The sequence below is a fragment of the Drosophila bipectinata genome, unplaced genomic scaffold (assembly GCF_030179905.1).
Source record: "Drosophila bipectinata strain 14024-0381.07 unplaced genomic scaffold, DbipHiC1v2 scaffold_247, whole genome shotgun sequence".
Classification (NCBI taxonomy): Eukaryota; Metazoa; Arthropoda; class Insecta; order Diptera; family Drosophilidae; genus Drosophila; species Drosophila bipectinata.
The window spans coordinates 11,020-32,910 of record NW_027222895.1 but is presented as its reverse complement, the minus strand read 5'-3'; the positions used below and the strand labels follow the sequence as shown (position 1 = coordinate 32,910).

General features: G+C 41.7%; 2 protein-coding genes across 2 annotated transcripts; both read right to left on the bottom strand.

Annotated features, from left to right (window-relative positions):
* Window positions 1-2,240: 2,240 nt before the first annotated feature.
* On the bottom strand, window positions 2,241-3,521 carry LOC138927406 (uncharacterized). The gene has a single exon (XM_070282706.1). It carries the CDS (start codon window positions 3,519-3,521, stop codon window positions 2,241-2,243), a length of 1,281 nt encoding a protein of 426 aa, XP_070138807.1.
* A 4,332-nt stretch (window positions 3,522-7,853) lies between these two features.
* LOC138927405 (uncharacterized) lies at window positions 7,854-8,597 on the bottom strand. Its single transcript, XM_070282705.1, has one exon. The coding sequence runs from the start codon at window positions 8,595-8,597 to the stop codon at window positions 7,854-7,856; it is 744 nt and encodes a 247-aa protein (XP_070138806.1).
* Between the last annotated feature and the right edge of the window lie 13,294 nt (window positions 8,598-21,891).

Here is a 21,891-nt window from a genome sequence, read left to right as displayed (position 1 = left end):
TGCACCAGATGATCAAGCGTCGTGGTGTTACAACGGACAGTGATGGAGTGTGTCATGGATTTCCTCACTGGTCCAAAAACAATCCAACCAAGAAGAGTGTTTTGTGCGATTGGTTTCTCATGAGTTCCTCGTCGAATTTCTGGGAGCATCAATTGTGGAATAAGATCAACGCCCACAAGCACGTCAATACGACCGGAGCGGGCAAAATTGGGATCGGCGAGTTGCAATCCTTTAAGGTGTTGGAATGAGCGAGGGTTGACATCCGATTTTGGAAGTTGCCCTGTAAGTGTACGGAGAATAAATGCAGTGGATACAAACGATGTGAACTGGGAACCTGAAATCGAGCTTAGGACAAAATTGGTACTATGTCGACAACGATTGTGAGAGGAGTCGCCGATCCCTGTTATTTCCGCAGATATAGGGTCTGTACTAGGGATGTCGGAAATATATCAAAATATCGATATATCGATATATTTTCTCTTAAAAAAATATTATTATCGTGATATTTATATATTCGTGATTTTTGAGTTGGTGTTCTCCGATATTTGTTGCGAAAGAAAGGAAATGCAGGTTTACTTGAGTATGCCATTTTGTAGTTGGGAGACAAATCCGTTGGAATTCTGGAACTCACAAATTTCAACGAAGCCGATGCTAGCGAAGGTTGCTTTAAGTTTTCTTATCACGCCTGGAAGTTCGGTTCCATCTGAACGGTTGGCTTCTGCCATTAAATGTATTGTCTGTGACTCCCGTAGTCGAATGACAGACCAGCATATAACCGAAAGAGTTTTTTTTAAATCATTGAAGAAAGATTTATTTTGTAATTAAGAGTAATTAAATTAAATAAGAGAATTAAGTAATTAGAATTATTAAGTACATATTCCATGAATTCCATGAAACTTTTTTTTTTTGTATTAAGTTTTTTTTATACATAAATTTGAATACAATGTCCTTAATAATTTTGTTATTTTTTATTTCAAAGAACTAAAATAAAAGTTGCTTGAGAGTGGGTATAAATATTTGTTGTTTTTTCAATTCACTTTTTAAATAAAAAAATATGTCTTATTTGCAGTTCATGGCGGATGAAAACACATATTAAAACCTTTTTTTAAATTTAACAAGAAAGGAAAGCTAATTTCGGGCGGAGCCGAAGTTTATATACCCTTGCAGCTAAAACCGGATATATATCGCAAACATCGGATATAGTTGGCCGATCCTTATGAAATTTGGTAGGATGGATCAAAATATAATCTGTACCAAGTTCCAGCTTTCTATCTTCAAAAACACAAAAGTTGGGTCATTTCCGATCGTTCAGTTATATGGCAGCTATAGGATATAGTCGGCCGATCCTTATGAAATTTGGCATGTCGTATTATTTTGCCAAAAATAGCTTTCATGTCAAATTTGAACTCTCTAACTCTAAAAACACCAAAGTTATACCATTTCCGATCAATCAGTTATATGGCAGCTATAGGGTATAGTCGGCCGATCCCGGCCGTTCCGACTTATATACTGCGTGCAAAGGAAAGAAGGGTGTGTGCAAAGTTTCAAGACGATAGCTTTAAAACTGAGAGACTAGTTTGCGTAGAAACAGACAGACGGACAGACGGACAGACGGACAGACGGACATGCTCATATCAACTCAGGAGGTGATCCTGATCAAGAATATATATACTTTATAGGGTCAGAGATGTCTCCTTCACTGCGTTGCGCACTTTTGGACAAAATTATAATACCCTCTGCACGGCTATAAAAATAACCTTTTTTCAAATTTAGACTATAGATTTAGACTGACTATAAAAAATATCGAAAATACTCGATATATCGATTTTTTTGGGTGATATTTCTGAATATTATCGATTGATATTTTTTTCACAGCAAATATCATCAATACGATATTTTTTCAAAAACCAACAACCCTAGTCTGTACTAAGCTTTCGGTGATAAGTGTTCCTTCCGAGCCATGGTCAATCAACGCTCTGGCTAAAACAGATTGTCCCGTTTGGTCGTTGACAATTCGGATTAGGGCCGTGGCGAGAATCGTGGTGGATGGACTTTGATAGGTGGCAACTGCGCTGAGGAGTTGCGTCTCTTTCGAAGCAGTTAAGCCGGGGGCTAGGCTGTGCTGTTGAGACAAAACAGATGAGCGGGATGCTACGCTCTGTTGGGTGCCCTGCGCGCTATGGACACCGTTCGCGATAGGGCTGGCTGTCGCGATAGGGCAGAGTTGGTAGGCTGGGTTGCTATGTTCGGAAAATGCAGTAGCGTATGGTGGCGTTGGCCGCACTGTAAGCAATTGCGAGGCTGCCGCAGTGACTTAGCGCGTGGCCTGTGCTGAGACAATTGAGGCATGCTTTTATGCGATCGACGATCGTCTTACGAGCAAAGCAATCCTTGGCGAGAAAACTGGGGCATCTCCGAAGAACATGGTTTCTTTGGCAGAGAGTGCACTGGGGTGCTCCCATTTCCGTAGTCACATGAAAACTGTGGCGGTTAGTGGAATTGAAGTATGATTGGTTAGGCGCACATGGATGGGAAGATTGTCCTGGTGCTGAACGAGTTCCAAGTGGTTGATTTCGATTTTCGAGTAGGTCGATGCTAACTAAGCGCTCCAGCAGGAAAGTCTCCAACATCGAAAAGGTTGGAATCACGGTGGAGCTCCCCAATGAGTGCTCCCACGGTTGCGTAGTGCTGCTTGGTAGTTTGGTTAACAGATGATGCACTAGCCAGTGATCGCAGGAATCAATGTTTATTTTTAAACGTCGAAGATCACTAATGCAAACATTAGCCAGGGTTAGCACGCGCCTTATACCTTCTGCAGCTTCCTTGGGAACCGACTCAAGACCATACAGTGCCGCCATGGTGTGCATAAAGTGGAGACGTGGATTGTTGTAGCGCTTGACGAGGAGATCACAGGCTACCGTATACCCAGAATCCTTTAATGCCATGTGACTGACATCCTGGTCCCGTCCTTCGGGCAAGGCCTGCTTAAGAAAGCGAAACTTCTGGATGTTAGAGAGAGTGTTGTTGTCATGGATGAGTTGTAGGAAACCATCGTAAAACGAGGGCCAATCCGTAAAGCTTCCCGAAAAGCGTGGAACTGGAAGCTTCGGAAGCGGAATGTTGGATGATAAAATTGGAGTGACGGACTCGATTGGTGGCGAACCTTGGGCTATCACTGAGAACTTGTTGTCGTATTCTTCCGAGATGTTGCAGAAGATGTGCTGGTGCTCTTCAACAAACCGCTCGTATAGGTTGTCTGAGAAATATACATGTTGACTGGGACACAGCTGATCGACCAATTGTTGGTGATTCGCATCAAACAGGGTGGATAAATCCTTTAACGTGCTAAGTCGCTGAAGAAAATAATGTTTGGATTTTCGGGATTGGCTATCCTTCTTGAAGTTACGCTCGAGTTGCGTCAACCTGTTCCATAAATCCTTCTGTCTCGCGTGCAAACCAGCAAACTGGTCGGATGGGGAAGGATTGGCTTGTGTGCCTGTCTTTTCATCGTCGATACCCATAGTCTTATTGAATTTACAACAGCACGCTTGAAATCACAGCCCTCCCATACAAACACTCACCGGCTTCCAGTCAGTCTGTGTAGCAGTTTCCAGTTTCAATTCGTCGTTCTTTTGGTCCGTTATTCGTCTCGCAGCAATCTCTCCTTCCTTTGTCCGTTATTCGTCGCGCAGCGATCCCTTGTTCTTCGGTACGTTATTCGTAGAAAGCGTGGTTCCACGTGGCATAGGTTAATAGCCGTTTGTTTCAGATTAATTTGAGCCCAATTGTTTGTTCCAAATCAATTCAAATTTTATTCATTGGCCATCATGGGCCACCAAAAATGTTGTGACTGCGCCGATAGAATACGGGAGTCAATAATTAGCAGAAGTCTGCTATGGGGACTTTGCTGTTGCCGTTTTATAAAAACACAGGGTTTGTTTCAAGTATGTCACTGAATTTAATTTGAATTGATTTTAGAGATCAAACAATGTTGGCAGTATAACAAAATGTGTTTTAGTCGTATCAATTGGAAGAAGCTTAGAGATGTCCCGCTTTCCAAAGGGACTGGGCCCTCGAGATCGATAGAATCGAGAAGGTATCGATTGTAGGGTTGTGGTATGCACTAACATTACGTAATCAACATTACGACAACGAAAATGACCGTACAGATAGGGTCTGGCATAAATGGGCTCCTCATCAACTGTCCTGATGGTGGCTACCACAGACGTGTTGTAAGGTAACGCCTCATTTGGGCTTGCGAAGGCGTTTTTCCTGTCGCTTAGCATTTTTGAAAATGCTCTTCTGGTCAAAGGGCGTGCACTAGAGCAGTCCACCTCAGTGAAATTTACATTGGGACATGATTGAAACTCTAGCTTTTCCGTCTCGGTGCCCCATCTGAGGTGCCCGGAAGCTAGGTTAAGTGATGCCCCTGCTTGTTTTGGCAGGTCAAGTCCGATGATGGCATCAAAGGAGGACAAATCTGGTAGGATGAAGAACGTAGCATTCAAGTTAAACATGGAAACAAAGCATTTTTTTGTTATTGTGGTGACGTTTTGGATGGAATGTACCGAGAATGGCGAATCTACTGGGCGGACGCCTTTCAACCCTTCGTATGGACGGATGAAATTGTTTGACGCGCCCGTGTCTATTAAAAGCTTCATTTCTACATCTGCTACTCTTCGTCTGATGACGGGTAGGAGGGACTTTCCCCTAAAAAATTTATGACGGCCGAATCGTAATCATTAAAGGGAGGTTCTTTTGGATTTTTCCGAAAATTAAGCAAACTTTGATAATGGATTGCGGGAAAATGAAAAGACATACGAACTTATGCTTTTGAACTTTTAATTCGTTGTTTATTAACGATTAAAAAAAATATTCAATATTCAGGAAATTCAAAATGGCGGCTTCAAAATGGAGGATCTCGTAGACCTCTATTTTTCTGCTTGTCGAGTGTAGGGCCGCTGCTAGTCAACTTAAATTAGAAATGTATATAATTTATTAAAATTGATGGAATTTCCTATGCCTTATACCTAACGACAATTAATTTTGGTTCATGGACGTTTAAAAAAAATTGACATTCTGTCTCTTTTTTTTTACTTTGATCTCGTTTAAAAATTATAAATAAACAATTTTTTATGCCAATTTTAGGTATAAGGCATACCAAAAAGTATGTACTTTTAAACATTTTTTGAATGAAGGAAATCGGATCAATAGAACGAGCCCTGTGCGCGACAAGAGGTTTGAAAACATGGTTCCGAGAAAAACGCGTTTAAAGTTTTTAGAAACTTTTCCTTTAGATAGCTTTCTTGTTATCATGGGTATGTTTGAAACGCTCTAGCTCAAGAAATACGCGTCGTATCGAAATATCCCTTAGCACGTATATTCTACACATATTTAACTTTCATTTTATTAAAAAAAAAAAATCGATTTTTTCAAAAAAATCCAAAAGAACCTCCCCCTAATAGCGTCGTCGTCAATGTCCTGAGCCGCGCTTGAAGCTGCGGCGGTATATTTGTTCCCGGTTTCCTAGGTTTGTTCCTAGGACTAAAAAATACGCTGTTTGTGATCCGCCTCAGCCTGCTCAGCCGTCAATAATGCAGCCGCTCATATCATTAGCCACCCAAGGGCTAGAAATGAGAACAAGTCGCCGTCCGAATTATATATATATGGAAAATGAGCAATTGTCTGATATGTCCTCCGTGGTATCCCTTCAAGTGATGCCACAGGTCCTAGGGAACGATACCCCCGTCAGAGTCAACCAAAAGGGTATTCCAAAGTCCGGACCACCGGCACCGACTGATGGTGCAGTGCTCGTACCTGCGACACCAAAATTCCTCCATAGAAACATATATTTGTTTCTCGGCTTTCCCCTGATACTTCAGAGATTGATATCTCGGCTTATATCAAAGCCAAAACTAAAGCCGATATAAAGGTGGAGGACATAACTAAATTTAAATATAATTATACAAGGCGCACGTGTTCTTTTAAGATTCGTGTGCCCGCGCTGATGTTCAAGACGATTTGTTCTCCCAGTTTTTGGCCAGAGAATCAGTTTTTGGCCAGAAGCGCTGATGTTCAAGACGATTTGTTCTCCCAGTTTTTGGCCAGAGAATCTTTTCATCCAAGAACATCAGCCTAGTTCCGTGAAAAAAAAAGTTAATAAACCAGTGGGAGTGAGACTTCCCAATATCGGAACCACCGACCAACCCTCCCCCTCTTCTTTGGCCACTAACCCAAAAAACTAGTTTCCCCACTAACTCTTAACTATCAGAATACTAGGGGGCTACGTAGCAAACTCCCCAAGCTATATTCTGATAGGTCTTTCTTTGCATCCCATATAATAGCATTTACAGAAACTTGGTTAAATCCAGAGATCTTTAGCTCCAAAGTTTTTCCAAGTAAGTACACCACTTTTAGACGGGATCGATCTCAGCGAAGAGGACTACGATCATCTCTCCATGTCAGCATGGCTTCATTAAGCGTCGCCCCACCACCAAAAATTTACTGGAGCTGACATCCTTTGTCATAGATGGCTTTCAAAAGGGATGTCAAATTGATGTTATTTACACAGACTTTAGAAAAGCATTTGATTCAGTTAATCACTCTTGTTGAGTAAACTGAATATACAGGCCTCTTAACGAGGATCTCTAGCTACTTACATATAAAACAGTGGTGGGCAAAACTAACACATGTTTAAAATTTGAGTGTGTGCGTAGCAGAGAAAAACAATGAGAGCTCAGAATTCACTGAGCGAAAAAAACGTATTTTTTTATTTCATTTTTCGTTAATTCAAAAGTTGGAATGGGCACTAAAATAGTCTATTTTGTTTTAAAGAAAGCTTTGCTAGCCAGAGTTTTAAAAAAAGTAAAAAGCTACGCTTTTCTATCTATATTTTCTATGGACAAAACTTTTTCCAACCCAATTTCTGAGAAAATTTTTCTCAGTGGAAACATTTTGATTTTTAATTTGTGCTGACAAATGAATCAAAATGAGAGCAAATGAGAGAGTTCTAAAAAATATTTGAGAGTGCTCACACTGTCAGTGTGCCGGCAGCGCTGCGGCAGAATTTCCTACCCTATACTCGCGTGCTATGTAAAATAAGAGTTTGCCCACCACTGATATAAAAACACAAAGAGTCTTATTCAAACTTTGACCTCAACAATAACGAATACCAGTTAGATATTGCGATGTCTCCCATGTTAAGACAATACAAGACAAGGTGAATCAAGAAATTTCTGGATATTGTAACATTAATGTTACATACACTATTGATTTTAATGCTTTAGCTTGGTGGCATATAAATAAGCAATTTTTTCCTCTTCTGCACAAAAAAAACTGCAGAATATTTTGCATTCCAACGAGCAGCGCGGCTTGGGAACGTACATTTTCAAATGCAAGAAATTTAGTTACAGAAAAGCGTTGTCAAATATTAAAAAAAAATTGTTTTTCCATTCGAATTTTAATGAGTTATTGTTAGATTAGAAATAAATTAAATAAAAACCATAAATATAAAGCCTTTTCTGACTCGAAGAAAATTTACTATTTGCAACTCGAATGAAACGAATGCCCAAGATTATGTTATTTTACCTGCGGCAGCTCGAGGTCCCATCCAGGATTACGAATGAAGGCTACGAGTCTACGTGGAGCGATCTTCACGAGGTCTATAAGGTCTGTGAGTGCTGCTGCACCCAAGAATTTGAGTCGGCTGCACCCCAGCGCACGGCAATGACACAATGACTGTTGAGGTCGGGGCGAGGTTGGTGCACGATTTTTTAAGCAAACAGGGATTTGGTTGTTCTTTCCTTCATTTAAACTCAAATCATGGCGCGCGAGAGAGAGAGAGATAAAAAACTTCATCGCCTGGTTAACACGGATGCATACTCCTTAACCCATCGTTGCCAAAAGCGGTCTCCGAAGCGCTGAGTCTCGTTCCATCTACGCTTCAGATTCATTCCCTCTTTTGGCAGCGGCTTGTATCCGTTCGCTGATCCTAGCAGCAGGTGGTTTGGAGTCAGGGCAGCGTCATCCTCGGAATCCAAACTTACGAACGTGAGAGGTCGCGAGTTGATGATAAATTGCGCCTCCATCAGTGCGTTTCTCAACCCCTCGTCGTTGAAAGAGTAACTTGGGCCAATTTTCTTCAAGGTTCCTTTCGTTGTCCTGACGAGTCTCTCCCATGCTCCACCCATGTGTGGTGCTCCTGGTGGGTTGAATTGCCACTTTATGCCGTCGAACTTAATAGTGATCTTATCGTGCTCGATCTTTTTCAGCTCCTCGCGCACGGCTTTTTCCGTGGCTCTGAAATTTTTACCGTTGTCTGAGAATATTTCCCTCGGTGTCCCTCGAAGGGCCATAAAATTGGCTAGGCACATGATACATGAACTAGTACCTAGACTGTAGGCGATCTCAAAATGCACCGCGCGCAACGTAAGACAGGTGAACAGAGCTACCCATCTCTTCTCTTTGCGCCGGCCGACATTCACCAATAACGGGCCAAAATAGTAAACGCCTGTATAGGTGAACGGCCTCTCGAAGCTTCCAACTCTTGCCCTCGGGATCGTTCTGCTACGTTCAGCTTTGAAGGAATCCACCGCCATTGCTCGACCAGTGTTGTTTCCAGAATTTCGGCGACTCTGTGCATCACGAACTGATAAAAGTTGCGGGGGTCCATAGTTAGCCACTGCAGCACTGTCTTGGAGTCCGACGTTGTGGCGTTGTCAATTCGTAGATTGCGTGTGCTCATAACCTTTTGGGGTAAGCGTGCTCCCATGACTGCTGCCTGCAGCTCCATATGCGTAATCGAAAGTGGTTTTAAAGGTGCCACCACTCTGTCATCCGTTGCCACGCGCAAGTATCAGAATGCAGAATATGCTTGCTCGCTGGTGTCGACGAATGTAGGGACCTCGAAAGTCCTTATTTCTTGCAAAATGGTTTTCCATTGGCGCCATTCTTCTAGAATTTTCTCAGGTAGCTCCTGATCCCATTCAATTTTTTGCCGCCATATGCACTGGAAGAGTATTATAAGTCCTGTGTTGAAAGGATACCACCAAGAGTTGAGTTTGGTTGGTCTTTATTTGGAAGGAGCAGCTGAGGTGCCGCTCCAACGTTCAAAATGTCTCTGTACTTTTACAATATTTCTTAAGTCTAAGTAAGGCTAAGTCTCGTAGCAGCGCTGCTCGCAGGCGGCGGCAGAGAGACGGCTATGTACTTATATATAAAGGAATATAATAATATATGTTGTTATGCGCTCTCAAGTGGAGGCGCGAGGGGTATGCATATGCTGACCGTTTGTTACGATTATGCTGACACTAGCACTTTCTGTGTGCGGGCTAAGGCATAACGATCGGTTCATATTTCGGCCACTTAGGGTTTATGACCGGGACTTTGGATTATGTAAACACTGCAACAAAGTGTTACAGTGCGCACCCTTTAAGTACTCTCGGTACAGTGGGTATTCAATATATGGGCATACTACATCTCCCTCCTTTTGAAAAATAACGTAATATAATGAAGTTATTTTTATAATAAAAATTTCTAATTAATACATCTTTTTTTTAAATTATTTGTTTTGTGGTTAGAATCATAGAAAATTAAATTATTAATAAAAATATGTGTATTTATTTATCTATGTATGTGTGTCTTTGTATGGCCATACTAAGTGCAATTTATGAAATAAAGGTTTTTAATCTATCCTTATGAACTGTTTGTTTCTTATGTTTATCATTTAATATTACTATGTTATCTCTATCTCCTATTTCAGTTACTATATACGGACCTGTATATTTAGGATCAATGACCTGTCTCGTTTTTTAATAAAACTTTGTCACCTACTGATAAACCTATATCCCTTACTTTATGATCGTATAGTAGTTTATTTCTATTCTTATTTGCTTCTAACATAACTCTAGCTCTTTTATAGGCTACTTCTAATCTATACTTACTCTCCTTAGCATAGTCATCTATATTATATAGTGCTTCTACACTATCTATGCTATTAAAATGTTTTGGCAAATTACTTGTTTTACCGAATACTAGCTCGTATGGACAATAAGTATGTGCCATAGAGGGGGTCGTGTTGAAACAGTAGACAAAATATTGAAGCCATACGTCCCAATCAGTTTTATCAGCCGAAATGTAAGATCGTATGTATTCATTGAAAGTTCTATGACTTCTTTCTATTGTTCCAACTGTCTGGTGGTGGTGTGCTGTGGATGTAATATTTTCAATATTTAAACATTTGCACAAATCGTCTATAATTGAATTCTTATATTCTGTTCCCATGTCCGTAATGAATGTCTTCATTGGACCGTACTTTAGGATAAAAGATTCAAATATTGCTTTAGCGACAGTATTGGCATTTTTATTCGGAAGAGGTATGGCAACTAAATACTTAGTTAAATCACATATTAAAGTGACTGCATAATCATTGCCATTTTCTGATTTTGGCAGTGGACCAATAGTGTCCAATATCACTCTGTCGAAAGCATTTATTGGTGTGTCGTAATTGTTAAAGGGGTCTTTGTGTGTTTAGTTATTTTTGACTTTTGGCATTTAGGACATTTCTTTATGTACTCTTTTATGTATTTGGACATATTTTCCCAGTAATAGTGCCTCTGGACCTTGGCCAAGGTTTTTGTAATGCCTGTATGACCACCTTGTATTGGATCATCGTGAAATTTAGACAATATAGCTTCTTTTTCTTTATTATTTTGTATTACGGTCACCGGGTTGAGTAGCGCTACTCTTTATGATTTCAATATATAATTGCCCATATTTTTAAAATTATCAATTGAAACATGTTCAAAGATATTTTCCCACGGTGCCACTTTAAGTTGGCTGATTTTGTGCATACCGGCTTGCTTTTCAAGCCTTTGAAAGAATTGACCTAAGTCAAGGGTTCCATTAGTATACAAATCGCTAACATTATATCTTGCTGTAATTTTCCTTCCGTGCTTAAATAAACACATATTGTCATTTACATGCAAGGTCACTACTTTACGTACTTCATCATTATTAATGACTTCATATACGTTGGGCTTTGAAGCTTTTTTCTATAGATTGCTTATGCAATTCTATTTTTTCTTTTCCTGCGCAGGATTTTTGTCTACTTTGGTTTCTGGTAGTGACTTTCAGAATTTTAATGTTTAAATGTATGTTTTTCAAGTCGGTGATTGTTATTCTAAACAGCGCATCGGCTACATAATTATCTTTACCCTTTAGATACTCTACTGTAAAATTATATTCCTCTAATTCAAGTCTCATTCGTGTTAGTTTGGAACTGGGATTTATCATTGAAAATAAAAAGGTAAGTGCTCTGTGGTCTGTTTTGACAGTGAAGTGTCTACCATGAATATATGGTCTGAAGTATGTTATTGCCCAATGAATAGCTGCTAATTCTTGTTCTGTAGTGCTCTTGTTGCTTTCACCTTTCGTAAAGGATCTTGATGCGTATGCAACTGGGAGTTGTAATCCATTTTTATTCTGAGTTAGTACTGCTCCACAAGCGTATTTGCTAGCATCTGTAATTATGCAAAATTCTTTGCTAAAATCTGGGTATTGCAACAGAGTTGGGTTTATTAATGCTGATTTTAGATGTTCGAAAGCGTTTTGACATTCTGTTGTCCATTCGAATTTTACATTTTTCCTATATAATTTTGTTATGTGACGGGAGTATTCTGCAAAATTCTTTATGAAACGTCTGTAATAATTGCAAAATGCAACGAATCTTCTAGCGCTGTCCACATCATGTGGGACTGGGTAATTTTGAATGACGTCGTATTTTTTGTCGTCGGGCAAAATTCCTTTATGCATTTTCCTATGTGCATTTATGTCCATTTTTCTGGGTGTAACTTTAGGTTGTGTTGCCTATATTTCTCAAAAACATCAGTTAAATTTTTGAGCATGTGTTTTTCAGAGCAACCTATGACTATTAATTCATCCATATAAAGCTATAGTCATCATTCTCTAAAAAGAGTTTGGCGCTATTTTTAAACGGAATGGTAATCGCGTGAACCGATATAAGCAATTGTTTGTTGAAAAGGATGTTATATCGCGTGAACTTTTTCGAGTTCAATTTGGTGAAAACCCGACATTAAGTCAAGGCATATGAAATATTTTGCTCTACCTAGTTGATTTAAAATATCGTTTCTATCGATTCTAGGAAGCGAAAATTTATCAGACAAAATTTTTTTATTAGTTCAATTTGGTGAAAAACCGACATTAAGTCAAGGCATGAGAAATATTTTGCTCTACCTAGTTGAACCAAAATATCGTTTCTATCGATTCTAGGGAGCGAAAATTTATCAGACAAGAGTTTTTTATTAATTTGACGATAGTCAATTTTTTTTTTTTTTTTTTTTAGCTTAGACACTAGGATGTCAAGCAGGCGTTTGACAGGGTCTGGCACCCTGGTCGCTTTTAGACCTCTTTTAGCTCAAGAGGAACCTGCCACAACAGTATTACGATTTCCTTAACTCGTACTTGACCGACAGGAAGTTTAGGGTCAGAAGCGGAAATGCGACATCGGAGTACAGGCCCATTAAAGCTGGAGTACCGCAGTATCTGGAGTATCCTCGATCCGTGGCTTCGAAGGTGGAACATCGCCGTCAACCATGAGAAGTCAGGCCAAACGACGTTTACAGGCCAAAGCGACTGTCCTGGAATCAGTCTCGGAGGCACCCCAATTCCAGCCAGCCCTACACCCATATATCTGGGTATGACCCTGGATAGAAGGCTCACCTGGAAAACTCACTTGCTGCCCAAACGGACGCAAATCCGGATCAAGCTACGTCAGCTCAACTGGCTCATTGGAAGGAGGTCCAGACTGAAGCAAAGAATCAAGCTCCTTATATATAAGGCCATTGTAAAGACAGTCTGGACCTATGGTATCCAGCTATGGGGGACGGTGTGTCTAAGCAACCGAAGGATCATCCAGATCGCCCAAAACGAGGCGATAAGAACTTTAACTGGAGCTCATCCGTTCCACGACAATGCGACAATCCACGCCCAACTGAGAGTCCCATATGTGAGCGAAGAAGTTCAGAGATTCGCCAATAGGTACGTGGTAAGGCTGGACCGACATCCTAACCCTGAGGCCATCAATCTTCTGGACAACAGCTACACCACAAGGAGGCTGAAACGGACCCACCCACTGGACCTCTGCCACTCGGGCGAACGGGACTGAGCTGCAGTTGAAAAAACTAACAAGGCCCACTAAAGGGCCCGACAATAATTAACTTGAATTCTATCGCTAAGGTCTACTGTTAAAATTAGTTTCCTAGGATAAGCAAACATTGTACTACTCAATATTTCATTAAGTTAAGGTCCCATTATACAATTTAATTATTGTCCATAACTTCGGACAGATTTTAAATATAACTATTGATTGATTGATAAAAAAAAAAAAAAAAAAAAAAAAAAAGTTATTTTTGATTTCTGGCATTTTTGACATTTTCTTACGTACTCAGTTATATCTTTAGACATGCTTTTCCAGTAATAGTGTCTTTTTACTTTGGCCAAAGTTTTTGATATGCCAGTATGACCTCCTTGAATTGGATCATCATGAAATGTAGACAAAATTGCTTCTTTTTCTTTTAAATTTGTTATTTGGGTCACCGGGTTGAGTAGCGCTACTCTTAATGTTTTCAATATTTTATTGCCCATTAATTTAAATTTATCTATTGAAGTATGTTCAAAGATATTTTTCCACGGTGCCACTTTGAGTTGGCTGATTTTATGTATACCCGCTTGCATTTTAAGCCTTTGGAAAAATTGATCTAAATCAATAACTCCATTAGTATATAAATCGCTAACATCATATCTTGCAGTAATTTTTCTGCCTTGTTTAAATAAACATAACATATTTTTTATCTGCAAGGTCACTACTTTACGTACTTCATCATTGTTTATGACGTCGTATACGTTGGGCTTAGAAGCTTTATTTAAAGATTGCCTTGGCAATTCTTGTTCTTGATTTTCCGCGCGGAATTTTTGTCTACTTTGATATCTAGTAGTGGCTTAATACATTTCTAGTTATATTTTGTAGATCTTTGATGGTTATTCTTGATAACGCATCAGCTACATGATTATCTTTTCCCTTTAAATATTCGACTGTAAAGTCGTATTCTTCTAGTTTGAGCCTCATACGTGTCAGTTTAGAACTGGGATTGGTCATTGAGAAAAGGTATATTAAAGGTCTATGGTCTGTTCTTATTAAGAAATGTGTTCCATATATATATGGTCTAAAATATAATATCGCCCAGTGAATTGCAGCTAATTCCTGCTCAGTAGTACATTTGTTACTTTCACCTTTTGTAAATGCTCTTGATGCGTATGCAATGGGAAGTTGGAGACCATTATGATTTTGAGTTAAACCCGCTCCACATGCTTGCTTACTTGTATCTGTTATTATGCAGAATTCTTTAGTGAAATCTGGGTATTGTAGCAAGGTAGGTTCCATAAGTTTTGTTTTTAAGTATTGGAACGTATTTTCACACTCATCCGTCCATTTAAAAGGAACATTCTTTTTACATAATCTTGTTATGTGCCGTGAATAATCGGCAAAATTTTTAATAAAGCGTCTATAATAGTTACAGAATGCTACAAAACGTCTAGCACTGTCCGCGTCGTGCGGAACTGGGTAGTTCATAATGACATCGTATTTCTTGTCATCTGGAAGTATTCCTTTATCAGTGCATTTAAGACCTAGAAAAGTAACTTCATGCTTAAAAAATGAAAATTGTTCTGGATGTAATTTTAGGTTGAATATGTTTTTAAGCATATGTTTTTCGGAACAACCGATTACTATTAAGTCATCCATATAAAGAAACGCTTGATAAGGTTCTAGACCAGGAACGCAATAGTCATCATTCTCTGAAACGAATTAGGAGCTATTTTTAATCCGAAGGGTAATCGCGTGAAGCGATATGAGCCGTTGCTCGTTGAAAAAGACGTTATATCTCTTGAACCTTTGTCTAGTTCAATTTGATGGAATCCTGACATTAAGTCAAGACATGAAAAGTATTTTGCTCGACTTAGTTGTTCTAAAATATCATCAATTCTAGGTAATGGGAATTTATCAGATATTAATTATTTATTAATCTGGCGGCAGTCAATTACTAATCGCCATTTCTTTACATTTGATCCGGGGGATGATTTCTTAGGAACAAGTAACAATGGGCTATTATATTCGGATACTGACGGTTCGACAATCCCGTCTGAGATTAATTTTTCTACTTGTTTTTGTATTTCATTCACCTGACTATGTGGGCTTCGATAGTTTTTTATATAAACTGGTTCATCATCTTTTAATCTCAGTTTTTGCTTATAAAAATTATTTGTGGTTATTGATTCGGTTTCCAATCCGAATATATCGCTATACTGGGTGCATAGGCTAGTAAGCTGAGACTTGAACTGTGGAGGGAAGTTTTTTGACAGTTGTGATAGTACGGATTTTTTTCTATTGTCTGGATTTGTGTTGACTACATCGTAGTTCGAAAGTGATTCATATATTAGATTATCTGTACTCACTACTTGGTCGTTATTTGTTGTGTTTAATAATCTTATGAAGGCATTATTGGATGTTGCTATGGTATTTGCAACGTAAATACCATGTTGAATTTCCTGATTTGGAATTAATACACTGTCTGCTGTTGAATTAAGTTCAATTTTCCGAATAACTTGGGATCTTGCTGGCAGAAGTATTGAATTATTGCCAGAACTATGAGCTATTGGTACTGTCGGGTCAAGCAGCAAGCAACTAATTTAAACACAACAATTAATAAGTAACTGATGTTTTGCTGGTCGCAAGCCGACTCTCTTTCGGCCGCTCGGCTTTGCTACTTCGGCGCTTATGGTTAGCGAGCATCCGCTCAGCCTATTCTGCAAGGTTGGCGCCACTCTCGTTCGTCTTCTTACTGCGCTCGCATCCTAAATTGGATTTCAAATATTGTACATAAATCCTAATTTCATATGCGGCCTGAATAAAGTTTATAACGTTGAAATTAATTAAATTCTGATTTTTATTTACGGCATCGAAAACTCTCGATGACCAAACATTGGTGAACCCCGACGTGATCGTTAATATATTTATATACACATAAACAAATTACTAAAACAAAACCAAAACAATTTTGTAAACAGTGTTATGGGAAATTATCATTATCAAATTATCATACGTGTCTAATAAGTTTATTTACAATAATAAACAAATTATAATATGTTATTATATTATACATACATACAGGCATAAACATAAACGTTAGTTCACAAGCACACATACATATTTACGATCCACAACGCAAGTGCATTCGCCCGCGCATAGACTTCATACAAACATACGATCCACAACGCAAGTGCATTCGCCCGCGCATAGACTTCTAGCTTCATATATATATACATTCCACAATTCCGCTACGGTTTTATTTGCCGCGAGCAAATAAAATTTATTTCGGTTGTGCGGAACTCAATATAATAAGTCATGAACTCCAGCGGCGCCGTCACAGGAGCACCCACTCCAACCCGGAGTGCAATTTTAAAGTGCAAGGCCCTCGGTATTCTCCAGGACTTACAGAGGATCCAAGGAGCTCTTCAGCCTATTTCCAAGGTGGACGATGCCATGCTACACGTGCGACATGGTCAGATAGCCACCATGTTCAGCGACTTCAAGGCCATCCACGGGGAGCTTGAGGATTTGGACATTTTGCAGATCAGCAGTGACCTTCGATGGACTGTTTCGGAGCTCGTAGCGACGATGCAGGCGGAAATTGAGCACGAGACGACCCTTCGCTCATCTCGAATTGCTGCCCACTCCACCCTTGCCAACGAAATGTCCACCATGCAGGCTGACCCAGGGTTAGGTCAAAGTTTTCAAGTGCTGCCTCCTTTGCCGCTCCCTACGTTCAGCGGTGGATACTCGGAGTGGGCTGAATTTTACTCGATCTTCTCTACCATAGTCGGCAATAATCCTCGTATTAGTAAGGTGGAAAAGTTGCAAAGGTTGCGATCTTGCCTTCGGGAGTCAGCTTTCGAAGCAGTTCGTTCCTTGGAAGTCTCCGACGAGAACTATGATGTTGCGCTGAATTTATTGGAGAAACGATTTAATAACCGTCGCTTAATATTTCAGGCACACGTGAACGAGATTCTGGGCCTCAGTCTGTTGGAAAGTGGCTCAATAGCAGCACTTCGAAGTCTTTCGGACAAATTTAATGCCCATATGCGAGCCTTAAAGAATTTGGGTACTTCAGTTCAGATCGCCAGCTGCATCATCGTCCAAGTTCTGCTTCAAAGGTTGGACCCAGCTACCCAGGCCAAGTGGGAGGAGTGTCAAAACTCCTCAGGTTCAGACGCCATCCCTACTTGGGAGTCGATGGCCGAATTTTTGGAGCAGCGGTGTAGGACGCTGGAGGCTATGGACGTGGCCATGGCTGCATACGCCCCGGACGCTCATGTGGGAAGGCGTCGAGGTGCAAATAATGGTAGATCATCCTTTATTGTTACTAATTCGCTTCCCTCTACCTGTGCTCTATGCGGTGGATGGTCCCATATAATGTCTGCATGCCCCCGATTTCTATCAATGCCCCCTGAGATTCGCCTTGGTGAGGCCAGGCGACTCGGTCTTTGTCGGAAGTGTCTGCAAACGGACCATCACATGCGTGAGTGCCTCGCTGCTAGTTGTCGCAGTTGTGGAAGGAGGCATCACAGCCTGCTGCATTTCCTGGAGCCGCCGGCATCTAGCGGCCAGCCTTTGGTTGGTCCTCCCACGTCAGCCATAGCCGAGGTCGCCGAGTCTGCAGCCTCTTCGCCGTCCACTGCTAATGCACTAGTTGCTCAAGGTCACAGCGGCGATATATCGTTGCTTGCTACAGCGAACATTTTTGTTCGTAGTCGCGCTGGATCCCTTGTTCCATGCCGAGCTTTGTTGGATTCTGGATCTCAGGTGCACGTGATCACTTCCCGGCTGGCAAGTCAGCTGCAGCTCCGGAGGTACAAGTCATTCAGGCTGGTATTGGAGATACCGGCTTTGCGACAGATGGATTCTCTGTTGATGTTCTCCTACGTTCCCACTGTTCCGAGTACTCGGCCCTGGTTAACGCCGTCATCGCCGCCAATATCACGGACCTGCAGCCTAGCTTCAGTTTGGATGTCTCCAGCTGGAATATTCCTGGCAATCTTTCTTTGGCTGATCCTGAATTTTTCCGCCCACAGCGCATCGACCTTCTTATCGGAGCCAGTCTGTTTTATGAGCTGTTGTGTGTTGGGCAAATTAAGCTCTCAGCCGGCCTGCCATTGCTGCAGAAAACTCAACTTGGATGGGTCGTGTGTGGAGGCGGTTCACATGTCCAGAGAAGATCACTCGTTTCCACTGCCCACAAGGATGTTTCGGAGAGCGCAACAATGCTGGATGATCAGCTGGATTCTTTGCTCCGCCGGTTTTGGGAAATCGAAGACTGCTCCGAGCCTATTGTGAAGCGGACGAAGGAAGAGCTAGATTGCGATGCGCATTTCGTGCAACATGTTGCTCGGCTGGATTCCGGCGCTTACGCGGTGCGGCTTCCGTTAAAATGCGGCTCTAAGCTGCTGGGAGAGTCGTACCCCCAAGCCGTTCGACGATTTCTTTCCCTCGAAAGGAAGCTCTGTCGCCGTCCTCAATTAAAGGAGCAATATGCTGCCTTCATAAAGGAGTATCTGGAGTTGGGTCACATGTCTCCAGTCCCTTCTGATGCGAGCGTCACTGGCCAATACTTTCTTCCACACCATTGTGTTTTAAAGGAGGACAGTTCAACAACCAAGCTCAGGGTTGTCTTTGATGGATCTGCTGTCACAACTTCTGGATATTCATTGAATGACGTGTTGATGTCTGGCCCAGTTATTCAGCCAAAGTTACTGCATATTCTGTTAAGGTTCCGATGCCATCGGGTGGCCATTACTGGAGATATTTGTAAAATGTATCGTTGCGTCAGGGTTTTTCCTGAGGACAGCTATCTTCAGTGTATTCTTTGGCGGGATTCCACCCAGGATGAGTTACAGGTTTTTAAGCTGGACACGGTCACCTACGGAACGAAGCCTGCCTCATTTTTAGCAGTTCGGACAATGCATCAGTTGGCAGATGATGAGCGAATAATGTTTCCAAAGGGGGCCGAAATTCTGCGTCGCGACTTTTATGTGGATGATCTGCTTTCCGGAGGCGACTCTATAGATGAAGCTATTAGCATAATGCAGCAAACATCCGCGATCCTTGCCAAAGGCCATTTTCGGTTAAGGAAGTGGTGCTCCAATGTTGCTGACGTTCTGGATAAGGTGCCTGAAGAAGATCGGGAGTCTTTCCTAAAGTTTGATGATGGTAGCAACTTCACAAAGACACTGGGTCTTGCTTGGGATCCTGCGACTGACCGCTTGCTATTTTCTTTTGAAGGGATTCAGTCAATCTCAAAGCCCACTAGGCGCATTGTGCTTTCTTCAGTCGCTCGGCTTTATGACCCCTTAGGCCTTGTTGGTCCTGTAATTTCAAAGGCAAAGATCTTTCTTCAGAAGCTGTGCCGTGAGAAGTTGTCCTGGGATGAAAGTCTTCCTCAAGCTCTTCACTGCGACTGGAATATGATTTGTAGCAGCTTTGGTAGTACGCAGCGCGCTGAATTCCCTAGATGGGTGCTGACATCGAAATCCGAGGTGGAGGTCCATGGATTCTGTGATGCCAGCATTGAGGCGTATTGGGCATGCGTTTATGTCGTGTCCAAGGGCGCAGGATCTGCAAGCTATTTACTCTGTTCGAAGTCCCGAGTTGCGCCGTTAAAGACTGTTACGGTGCCTAAGCTGGAGTTATCGGGAGCCGAGTTGTTGGCTCGACTTATGTCGGAAGTAGAGCAGTTGAAGGTCTACGTTGGAAGGTATTTTTGCTGGTGCGATTCTGCTGTGGCTCTGTCTTGGATTCGAGAAGAACCCTCTCGGTTTAATGTTTTCGTCGCCAATCGAGTTTCGACCATTCAGAAGCTAACTAGAGAAATGGAGTGGCGGTATGTTCCCACTTCTTTGAACCCAGCAGATATCCTGTCGCGTGGTGCTCTTCCCAATGAATTGGTTGAGAATAAGCTGTGGTCTCATGGTCCTCCGTTTCTCGTTGGATCCCAAGAGACGTGGCCAACCGCGGTCCCATCTGAGAGATCAACCCTGGAGTTACGTGCAAGGGTCCTGCTCATTCAGTCTCCGTACGTGGATATAACAGCGGTTTCTAAGTACGCTAATTCGTTTCCAGCACTGCAGAGGGTATTCGCTTACGTATACAAGTTTTCTCAACGAATTCACCACAACGGTGTTACGGCTAGCGATATAAAATCTGGAACACAGCTGTTATTGCGGCTAGTGCAACGTGTGCATTTTTGGGAGGAAATAAAGGCTCTTCAAAATGGAAAAGACATAGCGGTATCCAGTGCCCTTGCCTCATCCTCTCCCTTCTTGGACAAATTTGGACTGTTGCGCGTAGACGGTCGGCTAAAAAATTCGTCGTTGGAGCTTGATAAAGAGCATCCAATTATACTTCCAAGAAGCCATCCAGTTACGCGGGCTATAATTGTTGACTTCCATGAGCGAAATTTACATACGGGACCTCGCGCACTGTTGGCAATTATTCGGTCCCAATATTGGCCAATTGGGGGGAGAAAAACCGTGACGCAGGCATTACACGAATGCATCCGATGCTTCCGGACTAAGCCTCGGCTGTTGCAGCACATTATGGCTGATCTCCCGGAGGAAAGAGTTAGCGGCTCCCAGGTCTTCGGAGTCACTGGTGTGGATTTTTGTGGACCGTTCTATTATAAGCCGGAAGTGCGTAATAAGGCTCCAGTAAAATGTTACATTAGCATGTTCATTTGTTTTGCTACCAAAGCCGTCCATCTGGAGCTTGTAAGGGATCTGTCCACAATGCCTTTTTTGCAGGCTTTGAAGCGTTTTATATGCACCCGCCGAAGTCCTCAACATATTTGGTCTGACAACGCAACCAACTTTGTTGGAGCCAAAAACGAGCTAAAGGAGCTGCGCCGATTATTTCTAAGCGGTCATCATCAACGGTCACTGCTGGAGTTTTGCTCTATGGAGTCCATCGAATGGCATTTTATCCTCCTCGATCTCCGCATTTCGGTGGTCTGTGGGAAGCGGCTGTTAAAACCGCAAAGCACCATTTTTACCGAGCTGTCGGATCTGCAGCTCTTGGATTCGAGGAGCTGCGAACCCTGCTGTGCCATATTGGGGCTGTCATAAATTCTCGACCTTTATTATCTCTTTCAGAAAATCCTGCAGACCTTGATGTTCTGACCCCGGCTCATTTTTTAACTGGTGGTCCGTCAGTTAGCTTTATCGAGCTCGATGTTACAAAGCTGAACTTCAACCGGTTGGACAGCTGGCAGCGCGTGACTTTCCTGCAGCAGTCTTTCTGGTTCCGATGAAAGGAGGAGTACCTAAGTCTTCTCCAGCAGCGCTCCAAATGGCGCGCCTCCGGTCCTGCCTTGGCCCCAAACGATGTGGTGCTAGTAAAGGACGAGAATCTACCTCCGATGAAATTTAGTTTTGATAATGGCTTTGGTGGTGGAGGTTTTGTTATTATTTTTTCATTAATTTTCTTTATCGGTACTGAGAGAGTGGTGGCAATTTTTGGGCTTTTATTCTTGTTGCTTATTAATTTTTCTTTCAGAAAATCTAGTTCTGTTTGAAGTTTTTGGGCCGTAGCCCACGCGGGAGGTGGAGTGTTTACGTAGAGTAGCCACTTTAGGTGTGCTACTCTCTTTTTTTATTTTTTTCGCAACTCCTCCGCGATTGCCCATTGCTTCACTCTACTCACTCAGATTTCTTTTTTTGTCGATTTATTTTGCATTTTCCAGTTTATCCAGTTTTTTGACTATATGT

What these genes read in the sequence shown, in the direction of transcription:
- LOC138927405 (XM_070282705.1), bottom strand. Translation starts at nt 8,597, where the DNA reads ATGGCGGTGGATTCCTTCAAAGCTGAACGTAGCAGAACGATCCCGAGG.
- LOC138927406 (XM_070282706.1), bottom strand. Translation starts at nt 3,521, where the DNA reads ATGGGTATCGACGATGAAAAGACAGGCACACAAGCCAATCCTTCCCCA.